Below are 25978 nucleotides of genomic sequence, written 5' to 3'. Positions count from 1 at the left end.
ATTTGCCGATGTACAGTCTATTATGAGATCCGAGGGATATATCACTGCCTCTTCCGAGAGGGTTTTGGGCCGTTACGCAGGGTCATGGAGTTTGAGGATCAGAGATGCCTTGGATTGCTTCTACTTGAGCTCAGGAGACACAGAGAGACCCTCTTGGTAGACAAGAGGCTGAGCCATGATGTACCTAGACAGAGGACCCTGACAGATTTCTTCGGCACCGGCACCGGCACTAGCAACCCAGCCCACACACCTCCTGATACCTCCTCCATTGGGCCACCAGGGCACCGACCACGCTCCCAGGGAGTCACCACTGATAGAGCAGTTATCTTATGTCGTGCTTGTCGGCCACGCCCACCAGAATCCCGACCATAGCATCCTCACCACCATCGCCAGATCAGAGCCATTATTGCTCGGCATCGGAGGCGCCTACCTCGCTTCTACGACCTCTCCATTCTAGACAGCCCCATGGCGGAGATACTTGATCTAAGGAGAGGGCAACACTTCAACTGATCAGCATACATGGATCTACATGATATACATTTTTTAGTATTTTCCAGTATTTTCTACTCAGTATCATCTCGGAGTCTTACAGTTCTGTTCTTATAACTGTAGGACAATAAGTTTATTGTACTTTTTAGTCTCATTTAGTTGTTCTCTTTGATGAGACACCAACTTCAGATGTACTCTCAGTTTTGGTCTAATAGGCCACTATGGCCTCTTAGAGACGTTAATATATCATTTCATTTCATTTCATTTCTCTCTCTCTCCAGACACCCGAGGGTACGCGGATCCTCACATCGGAGACGGTGCCTACACCGGAGGATTCAGAGCATCATTGCGAGGCATCGGGCTCGTCTGACCAGACATCTCACTATGGCAGATACTGAGGCCATCCGGCAGAAACCCATGCTAGAGCTCCCAAGATGATTACCACTCCAGCTAGGTCATTTTGGCCTTTTGAGGATGTTAATATATCATTTCATTTTCTCCTTTTGAAGACGTTAATATAACATTTCATTTCATTTTCTCTCTCGCTTCTCTCTCTCTATTCAAACCTGCCTTCGAACCTGCGCCCAACCCCTTCGAACTTGCCTTCGCTTTTTGAACCTACCCTCCCCTTCGAACCTGCGCCCCCCCCCCTTGGATTGTAGCATCGCCTCTCTTTGCCTCACTTCGAACCAGCATTCGTTTAGAACCTGCGCCCTCTCTTCCCTTCGCTTAGAACCTGTGCCCCTTCCTCTCTCTTCGCTGCCAAACCTGCGCCTCCTCTTGTTGCAGGTACTTGCCTCCCCACTTGCAGCTGGCCACTTATGGGGGCCACCAACTGAGGACCAGAATCAATACTAGAAAGGGGACCCCTTCAGTCCAACATGGACAGCTCGCTGAACAACATGGACGAAGAGGAGATTGTCGCCGAACTCGGAGGAGCCGCCGATGCTGCATTTCATACACCGGTAAAGTCCCCTTCTGTTAAGAAGTTTTATGTGAGAAAAGGTAGGGAATGGACACTCTCCCCGGGTTCAAAACGACTGGGGAAGACATCCAAGAGAATTGATGAAGCAATGTATGATGAGATACACAGATTGGTCAGGACAGAGATACGCCTCCTGCGTGAGGAAGTTAAGCAAGAAATGCAGCAAGAAACACATGCCTGTTTGGCTGAAAGGTATGCAGACATGTATGCAAAGATGAAGGGCGAGATGCAAGCCCAAGTACGGGCGGAACTGCAGGTTGCACAAACTTTCATGCAGGCTGAAATCAGAAAAGAATTGCAAGAGGAAACGCATGCAGTGATTGCAGAGAAAGACAAAATGATCGTGGAATTAAGGGCAGAGCTGAATGCATGCAAGGAAAAGTTAGACCATCGAAATGAGGGACAAGGCGTGGCTGCAGCACCTCAAATGCAGGAGGAAATAAAAGAACTAAAAATACAGGTGGAGAAGGAGATAAAAACCTTCGCCAAGGTTGCACAGCACACCAAGGCGGAGGTGGAAGAAAATGCTAAGTGGATTGATATGGTAAAAAAGCACAAGGGAATGCCTGACAATAAAGTGGAGGTGATGAATGCAACCCTCGAAGAATAGGCTAAATGGCGAGCTAGAGCCCTACATGTTCGAGTTACAGGGTGGGGGGAGAAAGGTACTCCTCAAGAAGATGCTAAGACACTGAGTACAAAGATAGGAGCCACAGAGATTCCTATAGCATAGGCCTGGACAGTGGGAAAGGATGCCACTAGAGCACGAGCATTGATATTGAAATTTGCAGATATGGATAAGAAGGCGGCCTTTCTTGCCAAGAGGGCTACGCTTAAGGGAGATAAAATTTATCTAGATGAGGATCTTGTGCTGGCCCAGGTAGCAAACCGGAAGGAGAACATGCCTCGAGTGTTTGAAGCACGTAAGGAGGGGAAGTGGGCCATATATAGAGATGGGCAAGTATTCATCCGGGAGCGCCGGTCATCCTGACGGGCGCGGCCTATGGGACCTTGAAGTTATTGGCATGGAACTACAACGGAGCCCTACGGGTAGATGTAGGGTACTTCCAGGACACTTTCAAAGACCGTGATATTGCCATGTATACAGAGACACACCAATGTGCAGGGAGTAAATTACCGGAGGTTCCTGGGTATAGATGGGAATCAGTATGTCGACCCCAACCACGCATAGCAAGGGGGACCAGAGGAAGTGGGGGGGTAGCAGTACTGTTAAGGGAGGACTTACAGGAGGCAGTACATGTGATGCATAGAGGTGCAGACGCACGCTACATGTGGATCAAAGTGAGCACAAATAGACCTCGGGACATTTACATTGCAGTATGCTACTTCCCACCAGCACATTCCAGATACGCTACGCCAGGAGAATCACCATATATGCCGCTGTACGAGGACATCATGAGATATGCGAGCTTGGGAGATGTACTACTAATGGGGGATTTTAATGCACGAACAGGCCGAGAACAATCAGCTCTATATGCTACGGATGAGCCCATGTACCGCGAGCTAGCAGCGGATGAGATAGGGATGTAGAGATCTGCATAGGAAACAGGAGAGGTGAGAGAATATGGGAGACACTTCCTAGCTTTGGGGAGTGCACATGGGCTAGTTATCTATAATGGCCTATCCCGTTGGCCAGGTTCAGATGCTCTCACATGCTGGAACAAAAAGGGAGGAGCTAGTACAGTGGATTACCTGATGGGCTCACCTACCTTGATACATGATATACAAGATCTCTCCATTTCGGGCAAACCCATTGGGATAGCAGCAGACCATGCATATTTGACATTCTCTGTGACGTGGATATGTTAGAGGCACACCACCCTCTAGTCATACCAGATACCCAAGACACCATGCATATTTGACATTTTCTGTGACGTGGATATGTTAGAGGCACACCACCCTCTAGTCATCACTTTACTCGGGAGACCTCTAGTGTATATGGCAGTGCAGTATATGATGGTCTGTTCGCTCTTGACCGGAGTAGTTCACTTGATGAGCTTACGAAAGAGTTGGCAGATGTATTACATGGTTCAGCAGCATATGCTTTCCCGTATACCCCCCCTCTTTCTACCCCTCCTCGCCATACGGCCCCACAGAATGGTTGGTACGATGATGAATGTTGCGAGACTCGTGACCGCTTGCAGCAGGAGATCACCCTTGGCATCCACACACAGACAGGCTAGAACGCTCTTCAAACGCCTTGTGCGGAAGAAGAAGTGGGATTACTTGGCCAAGCTTGAGGTGGAGATATACCAACTATTTTTGGGGCAGGACAACAAGAGGGCGTGGAAGATGTTCCATAAGCGACAGCCACCCACACCTATCACAGCACCTGAGGCATGACATGAATATGCAAGAACTTTATATGAAGTACCAGGGCAGCCCCCCACCCCTCATCCGTTAGCGACCCACCCGGATCATAGTACTTTGTCACCATTCGGATGGTTTTGGATGCTATTGACAAGACTACGTAATGGAAGAGCCCAAGACCAGGATGGTTTGGTAGCAGAACATTTTTCACATGTCAGAGATGTATTGACACCACTGCTAGTACACATGTTTAATAGGGCCATTTGCGAAGGTTTCCCAGACAGTTGGTCGGCACATACTATTGTACCTCTATTTAAGAGTGGTGACCCCATGATACCATGGAACTACGGGACCATCATGATTGGCCGTTGCTTGGCCAAGATATTCAGATCTATTTTGGATCGAGAGCTGAGTAGATGGGCTGAGACACATGGACTCAGAGCACATGGGCAGGTAGGTTTCAGACGAGGTTTCACGACTTTGAATCACATATTTACCCTCAGGGCTCTCATTGAGGAGGGACGAGCACAGGGGGAAGAGGATAAATTACTGCTTTGTGGACTTCCGCGAAGCCTTTGACACGGTGCCACGTGCTAGACTCATGAGGAGATTGCATGACATTGGTGTTCCAGAGGAGATGCAGTGGGGCATTTATGCATTATATGAGTACGGACTCCCGGAGGCGTGTCAGATACAATGACTAGCACCATTGGGGTGAAGCAGGGATGCCCACTGTCACCCACCCTCTTTCGACTTTACATTGATGAGATATCCGACTACATTGACAGGATGGGGATCCAAATGCTGTTGCAAACCCTCAGGGGAGTCTGCAATAAGTACAATGTCATCGGCATATAGCAGTATGGGTATTCAAACCCCTGCTAGACTGGCCCCCTGCCCGCTTTGCAGTCGTTTTGTGCAGATAGGGACCTCACAATGAACCTTGGGAAGACTAAGATTATGGTTTTCAATACCGCACAGGCCTGGGTGACTAGATCCGACCATCAATTCACTTTTAGAAGTGAATTAGTGGAGTACACCAGATCATGTGTACCTAGGAGTCACATTCAGCGAACTAAAGTTCTCTATGAGGCAGGTAGCAGAGGCTAGATTGGCACGTGGATATGCAGCCCTAGGGGCACTAGAGAGACAATGTGCTTACATTCAGTTTTAGGAGCCGTGCACCAAACTGTGGTTGTTTGACACATTGGTCACACCTACACTCTTATATGGCTCACCCATATGGGAACCCAGCCTCTACCACACGAGGAGGGAGCCGCCATGGCTCGGTCTCCAAAACCACTTTGTCTCAGAATAAGATCTATGCATCTGTTCCATCTAGTCCACAATCCATTCCTGCCTTGACTCTGAACACTGTCTTGGTCTTCATTCCCGAGAAATGAGTCTGGCACTCTCACATCACCCCTTAGAGGATAATCCTCCCTTGGGATCGTTGCCCGAGAACCTATCTGGCTCACAGGACTGCTATCCCCTTTGGCTTTGTGGAACACCACCAACAAACCTCCTGGGAGCTCTTCCCGATCTTGTGTTCCTTGCCTTGGGCTTCGTATCCGTGGCTTTCCTGTACCTGGGACCTATACACCATCATATGGGACTGAAACGGAAGATCTGGGAGTCTTCTTTCAGCCCTAAACACTCCTGCAAACAATCTGATGCAAAATGCAGACATGAAGAGAGAGTAGAGAGAGAGAGAGATATTGGAAATTTAGTATATTAATATAGTACAAAAAGGTACTCTTCTACAGCCCTAGGCTGCCTCCTTGTAGAAAAGGTGATAAACACCCAAAAGTCCAGTCCCTACTTGGACCCTAATGATCCACTCCATAAAGGAATGAATGAAAAGAATGAGGAGCAACTCTTGCTATTTATAGTCTCTTGAACTTCATGGAGAGCTGGCCGACTGCTGTCGGCCAGCTGATTGGACATAAAATCATCAAAATGATGCACCTACCGCCTGGTTTCTGATTCAGCCGACAACCCTTCTGGTCTCAGCCGACAGCTCCTGTTCTATTTCTGGTACAGCCGACAGGGATCCAAGTCCATTCTCCAGTCCAACACTGCACCTTGTGCTCCAAGTCCTAGCTCTATGTGGTTCATACTCTTTATTTGGCTGCTGCTTCTGGACCAGCACCTAAGAATGTCCATGGCATCTTTCATGCACATGACAAGTTAGCAGCAGACGGTGATACACGATGTTGGTACGCCTGGATGTGTACCTGGCTGAGATTACATGGCATGGCGATTGATGCACTCCCTCCATTTGATTACAGCCTGGACTGCCCCTTCTTGGACCTTAGTCACTTTGAGCAGAATAGGGTGATCAGGATGGACATTGTGAGGCTAGATGCAGAAAGGACATGGTCCAGCCCCCCCCTACCTCTAGGCACGACGATGGCCCACTATCGGGACCATTTTCTACATCTCTCCCCAGATGGCTTTGTGACACGGTCTACATACATGGACACCCATCTCTCACATGGCATTCATAGTGCCATTGGACAGATCCGCACTTCATCACATCAGTTGAGGGTAGAGACTGGCAGATACGAGGGGATGAAGCCAAAAGACCGCATTTGTCAGCTATGTCACCAGGAAGTGGAGTCAGAGGAGCACTACATATGCTGATGTACTGTGTACTATGAGATACAAGGGAGATGTTGGTGTCTCTTCCGAGAGGGTTTTGAACCATTACGACATGTGATGGAGTTTGAGGATCAGAGATGTTTGGGGCTTTTCTTATTGGAGTCAGACGCCATCGAGAGGCTCTCCTACGAGCCAGGTCAGTACACCAGGATCCACCCCGCCAGCGAGCCATGCCAGATTTTTTCAGGGCCAGGACCACCCCGGTAGATACGACCAAAACCCCCCGGCGAGCCAGACGTCCCATAGACGTCCTTCAGGAGGAGTCACCCTTGATAGAGCCATAGTACTTTGTCGAGCGAGACGCCCATGCTTACTAGGACCTTGTCCACGGCCGCTTCATCACCGGTGGATTAGAGCCATCATCACCCGCCACAGGAGACGACTGCCCTGCCACTTTAGTTTCTCTATCTTACAGCACCCCATGAGAGAGATACTGAGATGAGCAGATTACACTAGTCTTATGCTAGTTGTAGATATTATACACTTTTGTTGTACCTCAGTAGGAGTATTTTCCTTTCATAGCTGTCTAGGACTGTATTAGGACTTTTTTAGTCCTTTTTGTCTTACTTATGATGAGACACCATCAGCTGTGTACTATGTTTTGGTCTTATAGGCCACTTTGGCCTTTCGCAGACGTTAATATATCTTTCTTTCTTTCTTTCTTTCTCTCTCATTTGAATGGCGTGAGTACCCTCGCGCCCTCCTTTGTTCGGTGGCCCTGGATGTGCCGTGCTGCTGCTGCTGCTGTAGTACGCACCCGCTGCCGTGTTGTGACTGTGCACCTGCCTCTTGCCGTGCTGCTGCTGCTGTAATGCGCACCCGCTGCCGCGTTGTGACTGTGCACCTGCCTCTTGCCATGCTGCTGCCACAACTGTGCGTACTGTGTCCGCCTCCCTTTTCCCACCCGCCCTTGCTCAAGCCCCCAAGGCAGCAACTAGGGGGAAATAGCCACAATGAATCTACAAGGGCTGGATGCATACATCAAGACAGTGGAGGACAACACCAAGAAGTTATTGGGCGAACAAAAGAAGGCGCTGGACAGGGTTTTGAACCAACATGAAAAACAGTTGGAAGGCTTCCGCAAGGAGATACAGGGAAAGAACAACAAGATTGAAGAATTGGCAGCCCAGGTGAACCACCAGGAAGAGGTGATTCAGATGTTGAAAGAGACCCAGCTGCAACAAACAGGAATGCCAGAGGCTGCCCCAGTGATGGGGGAACTCTGTGCAGAAATGGAAGCCCTAAAGGCTACGGTCAAGGACCATACAGTAGAGGAAGGGGAACTGAATATTCAGGAGGGTCTAAGGACTGACTTGGAGTAGTTGAAAGCTGCGGGAAGAACTGCAGACCACTAGGAAAGATTGGGTGGAGGTGGTGAAGAAGCACAAATCCCCACAGAGCATCATACATGAGACTCTCGAGGAGGAGAAACGCAGGAAGGATAGGGCACTCCATGTGCGAGTGTGGGGGCTACAGGTGGGGGCTTCCCCCAAGGAGGATGCCATGACGGCAGACGCTTTGCCAGATGCTAGGAGTGGACGGGATCGCCCCCCCCTTTGCAGATACATGGAGGGCAGGCAAGGATATGACACGAGAGCGGCCCCTCATCATTGGATTCCCTGATGCCACGAGCAGACAGGCCTTCTTAGACAGGCGGGCTGCCCTCAAGGGCGCACAGGTGTACGTGGGAGATTGTCTCACTCCAGCACAGGTGGCACACCGGCGTGAGGCGATGGTGACAGTTCATGAGGCCCGCAGAGCAGGCAAGTGGGGCTATCTACAAAGATGGTAGGGTCATTATCACTGAGCGCCTTCCCAAATAGGGAGGCGGGGTCTATGAGACCAAACACCTGAGGTTGGCAGTATGGAACTGCAATGGCATGTTGTGGTCCAATCTAGGAGGTTTGAGCGAGATTCTCACAGGCAAGGATGTCATTTTTTATGCAGAGACTCATCAAAGCCCTGAGAGGGGCTTACCATACATAGCCGGGTATGAGTGGGAGTCAGCTTTCCGAGGTGAGACCCGCACATTAGCAGGAGTATGTGGCTCTGGAGGGGTAACTGTCCCTTTTAGATCCCATCTCCGATAGATTCTCAGCATCGTCCGGAAGGACGAGGATGCACGGTATCTTTGGGTGCGGCTACAGCTTAGCAGTGATAGAGTCATCCACATTGCTGTGTGTTATTTTGCACCACGCTACTCCCCTTACGCCGCACAGCATGGCCAGTCACCGGTCGTATCTTCATAGAGGCTTCATGGGTTCGGAAGACAGTTTCTTTCTATGTTTAACAGTGGTGATCTACTATGCTTCATTGGGGACTTGTGCTTACCACTTGGGTGGAGTGCAAGCAGGTTTTGAGTGCCTGAGGATGTATCAGATGAGGCTCAGACGAAAGTGGAGGAACTTAATGAGGTTCTTATTCCCGAGCAGATACTACGACACAAGGAAAGAAAGGTACAAGGTAAAGTTTCCTGTCGCTATCCTGTGAAGTTCAAGAACTGTTCACCAATGGATGCGAAGTGGATGGAGGAGGGTGACTTAGCAGATTCACCTTAGGTATTGTAGCTTTATCTTGATGCCTTTGAGTTGGAGCCGACTCTTGTTACGGCTCACTTAGGTTCAGTTGTCATCTAGGAGTTGCTTGGTGACATCTTTGTATTCACCCGAAGGTATTGAGGCTGACAGTACATCTGCTTATGGGACTTCTATGATATTGTGTACTAGTTACATGAGATGGTAAAGTTGGGTATGGTTCACAGTCGACTGTACCTTGAACTATAACCTGCAACTATGGATAACTCTATGGAGGGCATAAGTCTTGCGAGCAGTCTTAGAGTTGGTTTGGTTCATGGATATATGGATTGAGCTCTATTTGTGCATGTATGCATACACTTTTTGAGGTATTATTGTATTCTGGTGCCATTGGATTCTAGTACCATTGAGAATACTTTGGGTAATACTCTGGATTGTGTCGTGTGATGCATGTATATTGGTATGATACATCAAGTACTTTGTTATGTTCATGGATGCACCACTGGGTGTGACTCTTGCGGGATGGCCATGAGACATATGTGGGAAGTACTTAGTGGATGTATTGTTTGGATGCATTGAGTGCTTTCATATGCTCATGTTGTACCATCAGTCGTGGGTCCTGCGGGATGTCCGTGGGCGTAGACTTGCGAGCAGCCCTTAGACTATTACTTTAGAGTAGGTAGAGCATATTGAGGAGCATATTGTTTGCGAATGCATGTGTGTGTCATGCATGTGTGCCATATGTAGAATGATGCATGGTTTTGTTTTTGGCTAACACAGGTTATGTGTTTCCACTTGGTTTTAGACTTTTGCTGTAGGTTCTAAAGGAACAAGCAAGAGTTGTTTGTCACTTTCACGTGATGGTGTGGCCTTATTGTGCAGGATGATTTTTTTTTCATCACCCAGATGCACTGGAGGGCCATTGCTTTTGTCATATGGGGAGTCTTTGCTCATAAGATGCCTTACTGTACCATTGAGTGCAATCGAGGACGCTTGCTATTTTTCAAGAGGGGGGTATGTCACGACCTTGTGTTTTTCTCTGGACAGTATGCAGGTGTGCACAGGGACATGGTGGACAGTGTGAATGGCATCAGTTTGGAGTTAAAAAAAAGAAACCATGTGTGGACAACCCCAAGTGTGAAGGGACAAAGAGATTTTAATTTAAAAGGTTTAATAACCTTTGGTGGCCCAAAAGCTAATTTGGGAGACACGCCTCTTTCTATCTCATGCTTTTTTGGTAGGCGCTTGCTGAATCTAAAGGGTGTGCTTTTTCTCTATTGGAAGGGCTGGCAGGCTGAAGCGACAGCACATGTTCTCTCTCTCTCCCTCTTTCGCTCGGCACACGGAGGACTGGACTGCAGGCTAAAAAGACACGCCTCCTTCTGAACAACACATGGGGCTTTCTTTCTCTGGCCAGAGTCGGCTGTACGCTGGGGGCCTCCACACGCCTTTGGAAGGCTGGTCGGGGAGTTTACAGGCGGCTGGCTGTAGAAAAACGGTGGGGAGTAGGGAGCGTTGTGTCCAGCTGGACAAGAGCAGGCAAGGGCTGGACTGTAGGCGCATGACTTTTTTTAATTATCTCCCTCTCTCTCTGTCATAGAAGGCGGCCAGGACTGCAGGCCGTTTCAGGAGGGGAGGTGCTGGGCTGAACACAGGAGGCGCAGTACTGTTTTATCTCCCTCTTTCTCTCCCATCGAAGGCGGCTAGGACTGCAGGCCATTGCAGGAAAGAGGCGTAGGCTGAGCAGGTCTCTCTCTATCTTTCTCTCTCTCTCTTGGAAGGAGCGGGCTGAAGGAGGCGCACAGCCAGGACTGTTTTGAGATTGTTTATGGGATGTTTTGGTTGGCTGCAAGTACAGGTCAATTGAATGTGTTCCTTGGCATGGGAGTGATGCAAGCTCGCATGGTTTCATGCGAGCTCGCATGGTTGCATGCTCAAGGAGCAGATTGTTTTCTTCCTGCTGGAAAGGAACAGAGGGACCTACAATTATGGGCATCCCTATGTTTCTAGATGTTTCATGAGGTAACAGGTAACTAGATGTATGCCGTTGCTGGCAGTGTTGTTGAATGGTGCTATGAATGATTCTGTATGGGAAACATGACAAAGGTTTCAAAGGGAAACAGACCTAAGGGTTTCACGTGGAAACAGGTCGTAGGTTTCTCGAGGAAACATGTTTATGGTTTTCCAGGAGATAGGTCACATGCAGGCATAAGGTATAGGAATGGACACATATTTGGTACAGCCTTGCTACTAATTGGACAGGGGACAGGGAATCCATGACAGAGAAAGATAGTACCCTTGGAAGGTAGAGAGGGTTGGTACAGGTGTGTCAATTGTATGCTATGCTATGCTGTGATGCGAGTTCTCTTTTGGGAGACAGTTTGGGAGTTTGTGTTGTGATGCAGAAGCACTGGATGTGTCAGGGTGTGATGCTGTTCATAGGGTGAGAGGCTATGGATGGTTGTGGCAGCCCTGATCATGGGAGAAAGCTTCTGTATGCAGACTCAATGTGTGAGAGTCTTTTGATGTGAACAATGGCTAGACTTTTTTGTGGATGCCGAGTGGATATGAAACCATGATGCAGGGTCTTTGCAGGCTTCAGGAGTTCTACTGTGACGGTGGTTGAGTTTCCAACCTTATTGTAATCAAAGCTCTTATAATCAATTAAAGAAATACCGCAAGGGGCGCCACTGCATTTTGGGGCCAATCGATGTCTGTGTACTGTTTGCAAGAGCACTCTAGCTCCCCTTGTTTGTTTCCTTTTCTTGGTCCTCAAAGGTGTTGAAGTGTTTTGTGTGCAAGTTTGTTTTTGCACCGCCCTTTGGTTTTGTCTGAAGACCGGCCTCGGTTTACACCCCCTCCCTTGCCAGCCAACCATCACCAGTTTCTTCCGGACCCAGGAGGTGGAGGACACCGACATAGTGGATCGTGTGGACCCTCCATGAGCTACTTTGGACCTGTCAGAATATGCAGCGGAGATGAAGACAAAATCTGAGAACACAAGAGCAAGTGCATTGCAGAAAAACACAGAAATAGAGAGGGAGAGAGAGAGGCGTGTAACTCTACTATATACACAAGAAAACCCGAATACCCGAATACAACAAGTGGGGGAGCAAGGGGCCATTTTATGTGGCCCCACATGAGCAGTCGGCCTGCTCACAAGAGAGCCGACAGGACCAAAATGTCCACGACCAGCACATGTCCCTGGTGGATGTATCCCCAGTAAGAATGTGACCAGATTACCTGCAGAGATCTTGTAAAGCCGAATGGGAAGGAGTCATGTGCCTGGAAGCACCACTGTCTAGAATCCACTCCCGAGTATCCGTAGCGAAGAGTCCTCCAACCTCCTCCTTGTCCGAAGAAAATGAAAAATCGGTGTCCATCACCTCCAGGTTCACAAAAGCTAGAGTCTTCACGATTGCTGCTGAGGATTCTACACCCTTCTCGGTGCTCCGCTTAGGACACTGCCTTAATAGTGGCCTTTCTCGCCACAATCATCACGGGTCCTCTCTGCCTTCAGTTTCTCGGGGTCTGCGTCGGGCTTCCTCAGAAGACTTCTCCAGTGAAGCCTTCCCTTTGCCCTTGTTGTTATGGCCTTTCGACCGTTGGCCAGTTAAGGCCTCCAAACCTCCGCCCTGTGGAGGGTTCGTGAATCTTTCCTCGTGGTCCAAGACCATGGGCACAAGCTCCTCCCATGTGATGGTACTGAGCTTGCCACTGGTAATCAAAGAAGAGTAGAATGCTGAGTGCTGAGAGGGCAAATGCGACAACAACGTGATGGCCATATCCTCCGATGATATCTCCTTCCCAGCCTGAAGAACTTCTTGTTGAAGAGCCTGCAGCTTGTTAATGTGCTCCTGCATCGTCGATGACTTTGCAGGGTTCATAGCCCGCATTTGTACTTCCAAGGAAATCCTCTTCATGGGCGATACCCTGTTATAGAGAGAAGCCAAATGCTGCCACATACCTCTAACCAACGTCATATGCTTTATTTGATTGATCACCGGTGGTGTGTAATTGAGGAAGATCAAAGAACGGACCCTTGCATTGACACGATCCCACAACTGTGCCTGTGCCTCACGTTCCTTCTGAATCGAGGGTAACTCCCCTTCCTCTAACTCCGGCCGTGGAACCCCAACAACAATGAAATCAGCAAGGTCGTAAGACTCCAAAACAGATTTCATCATTACCTTCCATATGCTGTAGTTGTTCCCATCCAATTGACGGTCCACTGGGAACGTGGGATGTCGGGATCTTCACATGCCTCTCAGCCATCTCAAGTAAATCTGCCATTGTGGGAGTGTAATTGAAAAGGGTGCGTGGGTGGGAAAAAGAAGAACTTAAACCTGCAAGTGGCTGTCCAGCAAATCAGCCCGCTGTCCTCTTGCTTCTCTTCCCGAACGGTCCAAAACAGTACACCAATCAGCAACAAAACAGCCCCCCTCTTGCTCACACAATTCCCAAAATTTATCAAGAGCATAGAGCTCTGATATCATGTCAGAATATGCAGTGGAGATGAAGACAGAATTTGAGAACACAAGAGCAAGTGCACTGCAGAAAAACATAGCAATAGAGAGGGAGTGAGAGAGGTGTGTAACTCTGCTATATACACAAGAAAACCCGAATACCCGAATACAACAAGTGGGGGAGCAAGGGGCCATTTTATATGGCCCCACATGAGCAGTCGGCTTGCTCAAAAGACAGCCGACAGGACCAAAATGTCCATGACCAGCACATGTCCCTAGTCAGCCAGCTTCTCAGAGTCGACCAGCACACAGGACAAGTCAAGGACCAGTAGGGGCAGTCAGCCAGCATCTAGGACACCCAGACCAGCAGTCGGAAAGTGTCTGGATTAGCCAGGAGCCACGGAACATCCTCCCACACCTGGAAAAAATATGGAAAGTGGGGAAAAATGAGAAAACACCTAAATCGGGTGGGCACACCCACAACAGAGGCCCGGGTGTAAATATACAGACAGGAGATGACTGCTAACAAGACCTACCTCGCCCGAGAGGAGATACCTCAGACCAAGCCTCTGCACTCTAGCGTGCCCGACGCCCCTCGGCCCCCCGTCGGCCACGATCACCTCATCAACTCCAGATCGAGGACATGCTCCACTGCCATCAAGCTGCCTTTCCACGTGACATAGCTGAGGGAGAGCTCTCGGCCATACTCATTAGCCCCATGCTTGATATTTTGGAGAGTGGTATACCATCTACTTGGAGCTGATGTTGCTCTCATGTTTCTATGTTCTTAGTATTCCATGATGAGTTTCCTTGGACAGTTTTGTATCACCCTAGTGAGATAGCTATGTTTATATTTTCTTTCTGTTTTATTTTCCATTCCATGATGAGATATGCCATGGACATTATTGTATCACTTTGGTCTCATAGGCCCATTAGGTCTTTATTAGACGCTTAATATATCTTTCTTTCTTTTTAGTCTCATTTAGTTGTTCTCTTTGATGAGACGCCAACTTCAGATGTACTCTCAGTTTTGGTCTCATAGGGCATTATGGCCTCTTAGAGACGTTAATATATCATTTCATTTCATTTCTCTCTCTCTCTCTCTCTCTCTCTCTCACACACACACACACACACACACACACACACACACATTGGCAATGGTGGCGTGAGATGCATACCATAGCATGTAGTCTATGCTATGCAATATAGAAATGTTGGGTCCTATTCACTAACATGTTTTTATCTTTTTTTGGGCAGGGTATAAGCTGATCCATAAGAGACGTTCTTTTTGTTGCCTTGATAGAAAGTGTTTTCTGGCAGAAGTGGCTATAGTCAGAGAGGGTCCTGGTTGAGATACTGGATTGGTAGATGGATGGTAGCTCAACACTTTTAACAGCTGTGCACAAAGGCACTACCTCAGTTCTATCTTGTTTTGTTTGAGAAGGTTTCTGGCCTGTCCTTCTGGTTTACTTGACATCACAAATCTTGGACTAGGCTTCTTGATTTCCAAGATGTCCTCTCCAGGAAGAGCTAATGAGATTGCCTCTGGTTTCTTTTTGCGAGCTGTTCGCCTTGCCCGTAGAGTCCGTCTGCAGGACATTCAGAGCTTGGGATCCTTATGGAATGGGAGCACCAACAGTGAAGAGGGGACCGGATCTGGTAGAAGGATGACGGAAAGAAATCAGCAGGGACTTGTCTCAGAGGGTAGCAGTGATGAGAGTGATGAAGATTTTGACCCAAATGAGGACTTGGATTATGAATGCGAACAGGAACTTTGTGCAGAGGAAAGACATACAAAAGAGGGGATCAGCTCAAAGCGGGTGTGCCCTCGCAGAGAGGGCATCAAAGGTACAGCTCCTTTGGAACATGCTATTGCACATTTGACAAAGTCATGGGTGTCACCAAGTGGAGATTATACCAAATATGGTCATGTTGATAGAGATGGGGTGGTGCCTACTTTGGCCATGTTGTCGGGAAGGGAGATGAACATATCAAAAATGGGCAGATGGTCAAGAGCTGAATGCTGCCATGTGGCGGCCAGATATCTACCAATTGATAGCCCGAAGGTTATTGACCAGATGAACAGTAGGGTTTATGTGGGGAAGTTCTCTTCCGATGGTTCCCTCTTTGTGGCCGGGTTTCAGGTGAGAGTGATTTAGATCAAGGAAGCTGTGTTGCATAACTCCTTATTTTTGCTAACAAAATTAACTCTAGAAGCCATTACTGTTGATAGGAGCGCCACATACGCATCTACAATGTGAATCAGGGATGGAGCATTAAGAAAGACATACTGGCACGGCAGCTTCGCTGGACAGTCACCGACACTGCCTTGTCACATGATCAACGCTTCCTTGTAAGACATTTCTAACATCCACATATATACATATTGTTGTGTATTGATATGTATGCATGGATAGCTTATACATACAAAATGACATCATCCTTATCTCTCTCACTGATAGCAACTTGCACCTGCACTGAACAACTCATCTTTGCACAATTGGTTGTAACTTCAGAGGTCAGCTTTAAATTCAATTGGAAGTTTGATGGTAATTTCCTTGTTAATTTTGTAATATATTCCAACTATGCAAAAGAGGATAAAAGGCTTCTTGATGCTGTCTTTGGCCTAGTGAGAAATCACAAGCTCTACATGAATGGGCCATGGCAAGAAAATTGAGGAGTTCTTGATAGATATTCATAACTTGGCACTTTGTGTCCATCAAAAGGATAAGAGCAGACATGAATTGCTAGAGGTTTGTATTGGGTAGAGAGGGGAGCAGCAGCAATGCTCACACACAGAGAGAAGCAGGTATAGAATCGTGTTAGCTTGAGAGTGGAAGAATCACGTAACTCAATAATGTTAAGTGTACCAAAATGAAAGTACAATAACATGATAAGGTAACACGCACTAAGTGGCTAAGTGTGTGTTCCTGTGCGCAAGGAAAAAAACCCCTCCTAAGGAGAGTAAAAAGTGCCTTGGCTATCCTACAGTGTTCACACACCACTGCTTGTGACATAGATGTCAACAAACCCCACTAGAGTGATGATGTGAATATGTACAAGGATAGGCTGATCAATCTCCAAAAGGTAATAAGCCCAAAGCTTTACCGAAAACTTCGAGCTTTTCGCACGAGAAAGAGCCTTCATGAATAAATGTGCCGTGTTATCATGTGTAGGCACACATACCAAGCTGATCTCTCTTGCTGAGACTCTCTCCCTGAGATAGTGATAATGCACCTCAATGTGCTTAGTGCGAGCATGAAACATTGGGTTTCTGGCAACTGCCAATGCTGTGACGGTTAATGAACATGGTAGTGGAGGATGATTTCTCAACACCCAAATCAGCACCATAAGGTGTCTAAGCCAGACACACTCAATTGTAGTTGTAAAAGCTGCCTTGTGCTCAGCTTCACAATTGGAAGTGGCCATGGTTGGTTGCTTCTTGTGGAGCCATGATACACATGAATCATCAGGACAAAAGTAAAAGCCGCTAGTGGACACTCGCGTGTCATAACATCCAACCCAATCCGAATGTGTAAAGGCATGCCGTTGTAAATCACTTTCGTGGGATAGAACAATCCGAGGTGCTGAGTGCCTTGTAAATAGCAGAAAACCCACTTGATAGCCTACCAATGCTTGGAGTTTGGGCTATGCATAAGCGTGCTCAACTGAGAGACCCCAAACTAAATGTCTGGCCTTGTATTGCATAAATAAATCAAGAAACCAATAGCCTGCTGATCAAAAGGCTTTCTAGAATCTTGAATGCGAAGCCTTGCATCTGTCTCAACTAGTGTAGACACATGCTTACAATCCTTAAGATTAAACCTTTTAAGCAATCTTTGTATGTATTTTGACTGCATCATGACTATGCCATCTGCATGTTGTAAGAACTGAATGTCCAAATATAAATGCAACTGGCCCAGATCTGACATCTCAAATGATGAATGTAATTCAGCTTTGAAAGCTGAAATTTGTACTTCATTAGTGCCTGTGAGCAACATGTGATCAACGTACAAGACGATGACCAAGAAACTATCGTGAGTCCTATGGACATAGAGGGTACTCTTAGGACTATTGCAAAAACCATGTGCAACCAAGTATGCATGTATCTTTTCATACCATGCCTTAGGAGCCTGCTTACGGCCATATAAGGCTTTCTTGTGCCTGCCCTTTTCAAAACCACGAGGTTGAGATACATATACCTCCTTGTGGAAGTCACCATTCAAGAAAGCAGTTTTGATGTCCAATTGATGTACATGCTATCCATGATGTGTTGCCAGTGTAGTGATGGACCGAATGGTGGTCATATGAGACGTGGGTGCAAAAGTCTCATCCAATATGCCACTCATGTGCGTGAAAGCCAATCGTCCTCACCCTTTGCAAGGTGTATCCCCTGAGGTCCTCTAAGGGGGTCTCTGATCTCTCTAGTCTACCATGAAGCCCAATAGAGAAGATGAGAAAAGTAGAGTACCTGTCCGGGCCATGAACGGCCAGGGGTATATCGTGCTTGGGGAACACCCCTGGCCACTCCAGAGAAGGATCCGGTATCGGGGCTAGCCACTCTGGAGGTATGGAAGAGTTGATGTGAAAGTCGGTCTCTGCTCGGGATCCCAATAAGGCCTCTCTTTTGAGCCTTTGGGGTAGCTATTTGAATGCAAGCCAATCTCCAAGTGACCTAGCGGGGTCTGTACTGAAGGCTCCCCATGATAAGTGTGGGCGAGCCCCGAGCATGTGACCACTAGGCAGACAAACCATGGGATTCCAGATCAGAGTCTATTGGAGTCACTCGGCTACTGGAGGCTGGAGTTGACTGTTGTAGGGCTGGCTTGAGATGATCCCAAGCACACAAGAGACTAGCTGTAAATCTGTCCTCAAATGCTAGGCTAAAGCCATGTGCCTGCATCTCTGTGAATATCCATCTCGTGCTTTGAGGCCAAGGCTCCCCGAGGATCGGTGTGCGGGCCGAGATCCTAGCCAGGAGGAAGTCTTTCCAAGGCTCACCGCCCTGAAGAAGACCTTGAACAATCAACTTGCTCAACAGGGCATGGCTCTGAATGGAGGGGTCAATGATGCCTAGGCTTCCTTTGCATCGGGGGCTGAATGATCACTCTCTAGGCCACCTTGGCCCTGGCCGATCTCCCATCATTGCCAGTCCACAAACAGTTCCGGATCAAATGCTGAACTTGATCAATACATGCCCAGGAGAGAGACCAGCAAGAGGTAATGTACCACATGGTGGCAAGAACTTGGTTCGCCACCACTACCTAGCAAGCTAGGGAAAGCCTGGCCGAACTCGTGTATAACGGCTTCTTTCGAATGCTCAGAAGAAAGGGGGCAAGGTGCTACTAAGGGGAGATGTCAATGCCAACCTGGCATCCAAGATAACGAAGTGGAGTTCCCCTTGGGACCCATTGAAAAGCCTTAACTGGACACCAAGTCGGGGCAGGTGATGAGCCAACCCAAAATCCACACGACTTGTGCTGGTTGATCTGTGCTCCGGATGCACGACAAATAATCTCAATCGCCTTGGTGAATCTCTGGAGGTTCCCCTCGGCCCTTGACAGGTATGCTGCTGTGTCAACGGCGAACTCGGAATCAAGCAGCTCCTCCTACACTCGGATGGGGAGACGCAGTCCTTGGAGTTTGGTCTCTTGGGTGGAGAGAAAGCTGCTCATGGCCTCAGCGAACGAACAAGAAGAGATAAGGTGCTAGAGGGCACCCCTGCCGGACTGAGCATGAAAGCGGAAATCTGTCACCCTTACACCCTGAATAAGACCCTGGTTGTGAGAAACCGAGTAGAGTCCCGATACGCCTCGGACCCACTCCTCCGGGAAACCCATCGTTCACATCGTCCCCTCCAGAGAGCCCCAATCTACTCTGCTGTTTGCTTGTCTTTTGTTGCAATTCTATCTTTGTTAATGCAATCATAGCATTAGGAGCTTTACACTGTATGTGGTTTGAGAGTCTTCATTGTTGCTTGTTGCTTTGAGCCATGGATAGCCACTCTTGTATTTTCATTAAAACTTGGACCAGAATCAAACCTGAGGAAAGCCACCTAGAGCTGCTGACACGTTTAGCATGCATTTCTCCCCATTTAGAATAGAACACAGCCTGCACATATGCATGAAGCTTTTATGAATCAGAACATAAGAGGCACCTCCATAATGTACCCCCCCGTCCCACATGATATTATATCCCCTCACTGTACTCCACTTACCTCCATAGCGTACCCACCCCCCCCCCCTCCCCCCCCCCCCCTCACTATATTCACACCCTATAAGGGTTTCTGTTTACCTTCCAGTTCCAGTTTCATTTTCTAGGTGCCAGTAGTATCATCTTTATTTTTCATTTTCTGGTTTTTTATCTAGACATTGTATCAGATCCACCATGATGTAACTTTTTGGTCTCATAGGTCATTATGGCCTTTTGAAGACGTTAATATAACATTTCATTTCATTTCATTTCTAATGGCATCTCTAACGGCACAATGTTACATAGTTATGTGACCATCTCTTAATATGTTAATGTATTGTTAAGCATTTCTTGATTACAGTTCTATGAACTAATTTTTCTTGATAATCTGTGACAGATTTATGCAACTATTTCACCTATTGTGCATCTTGTAAATGTTGGAAATGAAAGTGGAGTAGCGTCTCTTGCAAATATCACGGTACATTCAAGGATTTCTCAAGCTTAAATATTGCTTGCTCATCACTTTCTAGAGGCTTTTAAAGATTTGCATACAATTGTATTGTACTGTAGTGCAAGAGGCAAATGAAATTTGTTTTCTACATAAAAAGATTACATATATATAGCCTTGGAGAAGGCGCCGACATCCAAAAGTGGATTCTCATGCCACATGATCCACCCTAGTACAAAGTCAAGTGCCTTAGGACATACCATGTGAACTTCCTGCCACACAATCCCAGCCTTAGCACCGACATATGGATCTACTTAGAACATACCATACTTCTGTTCACATAGAAGAGAAATCTTCTATGCAACACTATCTGCAACATCATCAGAGGCAAGCCATAACTTTTTTTTTTGGCATCTTTCAGCCAGTGTAGGGAACCCAACCATAATAACATGTGCCACACCCGTGTGCACCCAACAGCTCCACAAACCCAAGAGCACATTTTTTTAGACATGTCTGGGCAGAGCACCCGCGTATGCATCATAGTGTGTCCCGATTGGACACTCGAGATCATTATAATTGACCCATGATGGCCAACAATATAGAAGAAGATTGCCAACAATTTTCTTTTTTTCTCATGAGTCCTGGGTATGGCACTGATTGAAAAAGATATACCAATAAAAGGTTGAAGTAGTCCACCAAAGGTACAAGAATGGAAAATATATACCAACTCTCTCATGAATGAACGAGCATAGATCCATCAAATAAATTTTGGGAAAGAAATTTATTGAAGTGCAAATGCTTCTACCATATCTTGCGTTTTTTATAAATGTTCTTGCAAAAGCAAGAATTGACCTATCCATAATATATGTAACTGCATTCCAGCAAATCTCATCAAAATAATTAATTTGCAATATATTAATTGATTGCTCACCAATTGGTATAACTGACATACACCAACTCCTGCATTCACATTTAATAACCAATGGGCAACTGAGGCAACTGAGGCTTCTACAGGGTGCCCTGGGTGTTAAGAGTTCACCGTCCTGGTGAACAAACATAAGAAACAAGTACATAGCTCCCATACATGTGTGTAACCACCAGACTATCACAATCCAAGTTAAAAAGATAACCATCATCAACCACATATGTAACTATTTAGTCCTCCGTGCTCTTTTCACATGATAGAACTCATGCCCGGACACATGGGTGTGGGTGTGGGTGAGAGGTGGTGGTGATAGGCAGGTGGGCTGCCCAGTCAGAATTGATGACCTGACACGTAATCTGGTGAAGGCGTGCTGAGCAGGCTCCAACCGCAATGTCAGCGCGGTGCCAATCAGAATCCATAAGGTGGGCGGCCAGCATATGTGGATGGCCAAGCACATGAAGGTGTGAAGGGCGGCGGGAATGATGGGTTAGTGGTGCTGAGCGTGAAGCTGGTGGGTGGATGTACCGAGCTTGAAGGTGCAGAGCAGCGAAGGCTGAGTCAGGTGTTGACAAGAGGCGAGAGTAAAAGGGCGCAGTTGAGGGAGGGCGGGAGGGGATGAAGCTACGAGGGGTCGAAGGTAGTGGAGGTGAGTACAGGTGCTGGGAGCAGCCAATCAAGCGCAGCACACCAATAGTAGCTACAAAAGTGGACCTGCAAAAGCCTCTCTAGACAAGTGATGAAGCCCTAGAGCAACAGAAAAATAGCAACCTAGAATTGGTAGAAAAATGGAGATAAGAACATTAGCAATCAAAACCCTGAACCTAGAGCAGAAAACTCTAAAAACCTAACTAAGACCCAAGATTTGGGGGAGGGAGAGTGATGGAAACTCCCCCTCCCCAGTAGTATCGCCAAAAACTTGCGCTATCTGTAGCAAGTTTGAATGGACACAACAAAATCCAGACAAGAAGATTGCATATATCCCTTCGAATGAGGGAATGTCCCTCTTTATACAATATGCTCAAGGTATTAGAATCCCTTTGCCTTATGGGATAACTCACACACACCAACACTTTCTTTCACATTTAATAACCAATGGGAATGGACGCCTCTACAGAGATCCAAGCCTCTCCCTTCCGGTCCTTGAGCAACAACTGACCTATCCACCAAACTCATGGGATCTCATCTCCCAGAGCAATTATCTAGACAAGACGGACATCGCATACGAAACTGCCAAGAGCCGTCTCTTGAGTGAGTATATGCTGAAGAGCTTTGTTAAATGGAAGGTGGATCACCAAAGACACACATAAAGCGGCCTTACTGAGAACTTGTGAAATAGGGGAAGTCAAGGACTTCATGTATATACATTCTTAGGCTAGAATAGAGTGCCATGAACTATTTTAAGTCATGGCTGGCCAAGCGTGAACACTAGCCACTTTGTATAGAAGACAATTTTGACATTAAGCAATACAAGTCAATTGATCCATGGCTAGCTTGATGGAAGCTTGCTTGGATAAGAGTTGTTGGCCCAAGAGGGGAGCTGCAGCAACAAAGTTAGGGTTTGGCACAACACACTCACAAGGTACACACGGTACACTCAAGATGATGGTGAGAGATGCAAAGAATAGGATTGCATTGGAATGTGTGGAGCTAGTAGGTCAACTCCATAATATCATAATACAACTAAAGTAGATGGTGTCCTTTCACACCAGATCTCCAAGGGGAAAAACCCAAAAGGAAAAAGTGCCCTTGGTTAGCCCATGTTCACATGTGGCACTACTCATATCATGTATGCCAATAAATCCCCCCTGTAGTGGTAATGTGAATGTGTACAAGGTGGATAGCATATCACTCTCTGTAGGAGAGTAAGCCCAAAGCTTTGCGAAAGCTTCAAACTTCTCTCGAGACGCCTTCGTGAACAGATCTGCAACATTGTCTTGTGTAGAGTTGTAAGGTAATGTCATCTTGTACACTCTCATTATCTTTTTGCTCAAGTCTATCCCACTTTTGTGTGAGAGTTTGCTTGGTATTTGGGAGCAAAAATTGGGCATAAAATTTGTCCTTGACAAGTACAAATGGGATCTTTGGTGGTCTTTTCAGTGATCCACCGATGGACAACTGTCTCCTTCAAAAACATCTTGCATGACGAATTTTAGACTTCTCAGTGAAGTCCTCATCACTAAAAGCAATGTCAAACTGAGCCACGAAAGCAAGCACTTATGAGGCATCATACTCTCCATGAAAGGCATCAAACTTCACGGATTTGTCTCCTGCCTTAAACTCTTTGAGCTTTTTGGGATGTGATTCGTGTTCATCCCTCTTTCTCTCTCTCCTATCCAACGGGGCAGCCCTCTCTGCATGGGCTTCATGAGCAACCAAAGATGTTTCATGAGGTACCGTGGCATGTGCTCTATGAATCTGTGGCCCAGAAGCATGTGACTTCCCTGAATGATGCAATGTCTCACCACATGACAACTCAATGGGCAAGTCTTTTGGCTTGCATGCTGACCACTCTCTCCATGATATACATACTTTGAATCCACAAGGCCATCATGTCGCGCACCAGCTCCAACATGCACATATTTGTTTCCTCCTGTCCCATGAGGAGTAGATGCATGGCGAGAAGTGACGGATACCTCTTTCGTATGTATAAAAGACCTCAACCGTTGAGATGCTGGGTCTCCATGCTTCAAACGAGGCCGATTCTTGAACATTAACTCCCCATCCTCTCCTTCTTTGAGATCACCCTTTCGGATGAGATAGAAGAGTGCCAACTCCCTTGGCTTCTTGCCCACTTCCCGAGCCATAGACGCAAAGGTCATATCCACCATAGCATCAGCTTTCCTTGCTTCAATGACACTTTGTCCATGGAGATCTTTATGCGAAAATTTCAGCTCTTGCTCCTTTGCCTGCAAAAGCTTTTTCATGTGCTCCAATTCAGTCCTCAATGCATTGGGCTCATCCTCATGCATAGGCTCTTTTCCACGGGATGGCTGTCCCATCAAAGCACTGTCATCAACTCTCTCAAGAGGCTTGTGCCTTCCATGCAATGCATCAGAATCGCGAGAGGCACTTGATTGACCTCTTGAACTTGGCACTTCCAAAGGGTTGCATTGGCTGTCCAATGAGTCAAGTGCTCCAATTCAGTCCTCAATGCATTGGGCTCATCCTCATGCATAGGCTCTTTTCCACGGGATGGCTGTCCCATCAAAGCACTGTCATCAACTCTCTCAAGAGGCTTGTATGCAATGCATCAGAATCGCGAGAGGCACTTGATTGACCTCTTGAACTTGGCACTTCCAAAGGGTTGCATTGGCTGTCCAATGAGTCAAGTGTTTGTGTTTGCTTCCGATCTCAAAACTCGGTGTCTCCTCTTGAGAAAGAGAGACGACTGGGCTCTGATACCAATGAAACTGCTCCCTACTGGAGGCCTACAAATCCGAAGATAAAATACACATTTTTAGATCACTTAACTAATACAAACAATGAACAGTATGTGTAACATTAAATCTGGAAATGACAAAGAACACTTGACACCATCACTGGGGCCGGAAAGGGCTCTCCCCTTGTTTATATTTCTTTGAGTATTTATATGTACAAGTGTTCACGGGCCCCAAGGCCAGATTTCTCCATAACATGGAGTGAATACAACGGAAAAACAATAAGATTTTTATCGATGAAGAATCGGTTATTGGAGTAGACCAAATCACAGGTAGTCTCCCACCTTCACTGGGTGAACATCCTCCCCTCACTGGTCTTCTAGGACCGTGCATCAACAGGCACGCCTGTACTAACGCCTGGCAAGGTGAAGCACTGCGGAGGGAGTGATACTTGGTGCTCCAAAGTAAGCTTTGCTCCCAATTTTCCTCATATCCCAATGACCTTCACTGGCTCCTCTAAACGTGAGGGCGCGGTTAGGGTACTCACGGGAAAGATCACCATCCCGATGGCCTTCCATGGTGAAGGCAACCAGGGGTGATGCTTGCCTACACAAGACTTGTAAAATCAACATTTAATTTTAATATTATCTGAATTTGAAAATACAAAAACAAGTACTTGATAAAGATTCAAATTGGATTGTAAAGTGAGGAGACTATTCTCCCCCTTTAATGAAATCCTGGTCAGTGCAAACAGCAGGTACAGATATGGCAGCCAGTAGGTACAGATGTGGCAGCCAGCTGGTACAGTAGTCGGGTAAAAGGCAACAGCCACAGGTACAGTAGGCGGGTACAGATGTAGCCGGCAGATGCTGTAGTTAGGTACAAGGCAGCAACCAGCAGCAGGTTCTGATGCAGCAACGAGGCGGGTGTTGATGCAGTAGCCGACAACAGGTTCAGGGGTAGCACCAGCCAGGCGGCGGGTCCAGGGTAGCAACCAGAGGCGGGTTCATGGGCAGCACACAAGTGGGTACCACGGATGGCAGCCAGCCAGGTATAGAGCAGTAGCAGCCAGTCGAGTTGGAGGCGGGTACAGAGCTGGCAGCAGCAAGGCGGCTTGGAGGCGGGTACAGTGTTGCAGCCAGGTTGGTGGTAGTCGCCTTCTTTTTCCATCAACCACCCACTTCACCATCCACATGTGGAGAGGATACTTCCCATGCAATTCATTAATCTTAAATATGATTAGACCTTAATCAAAGGTTAAGTCTTGGTGGGCACCCACAATAAAAGGTGTCCAGCCAATATTTTAAATATGTGTGAACACCCAACCTTATAAAGATTAAGGTTTACACTCCTTAATGGATTTGACATTTGAAAAGGGCCAAAAAGGCAATACTTACCACCTGTTCACACGCCAAATCAACTCGTCTCAGCAGACAGCACATCCACGGTACACTGGGGGACGTTCCCGTCCAGTGTACTGGCATGTCATAGCAGGCAAGCACATGAAGACAAGTCACGCGAAAAGAATTTGTGCATGCGAACATGAATGCATGTGCCAATGTAATGG

General features: G+C 47.2%; 1 protein-coding gene across 2 annotated transcripts in view; it reads left to right on the top strand.

Annotated features, from left to right (window-relative positions):
* LOC147605138 (LEC14B protein-like) overlaps positions 1-25978 on the top strand; it is a 178967-nt gene that overhangs the window by 10157 nt on the left and 142832 nt on the right. The window contains exons 1-4 of one of the 2 annotated variants that reach the window (XM_086794432.1): positions 14775-14913; positions 15033-15613; positions 15703-15822; positions 20059-20139. In XM_086794432.1, coding sequence (XP_086650558.1) covers positions 15137-15613; positions 15703-15822; positions 20059-20139 — 678 coding nt within the window. In that variant the 5' untranslated portion in view covers positions 14775-14913; positions 15033-15136. Of the gene's footprint in view, positions 1-14726; positions 15614-15702; positions 15823-20058; positions 20140-25978 lie in introns of those variants that run through there. The other variant, XM_086794431.1, reaches the window with a different exon arrangement.

The sequence above is a fragment of the Cibotium barometz genome, chromosome 60 (genome assembly GCF_041138505.1).
Source record: "Cibotium barometz isolate CiBa-2024 chromosome 60, ASM4113850v1, whole genome shotgun sequence".
Classification (NCBI taxonomy): Eukaryota; Viridiplantae; Streptophyta; class Polypodiopsida; order Cyatheales; family Cibotiaceae; genus Cibotium; species Cibotium barometz.
This window is presented reverse-complemented; position numbering and strand designations above follow the sequence as displayed.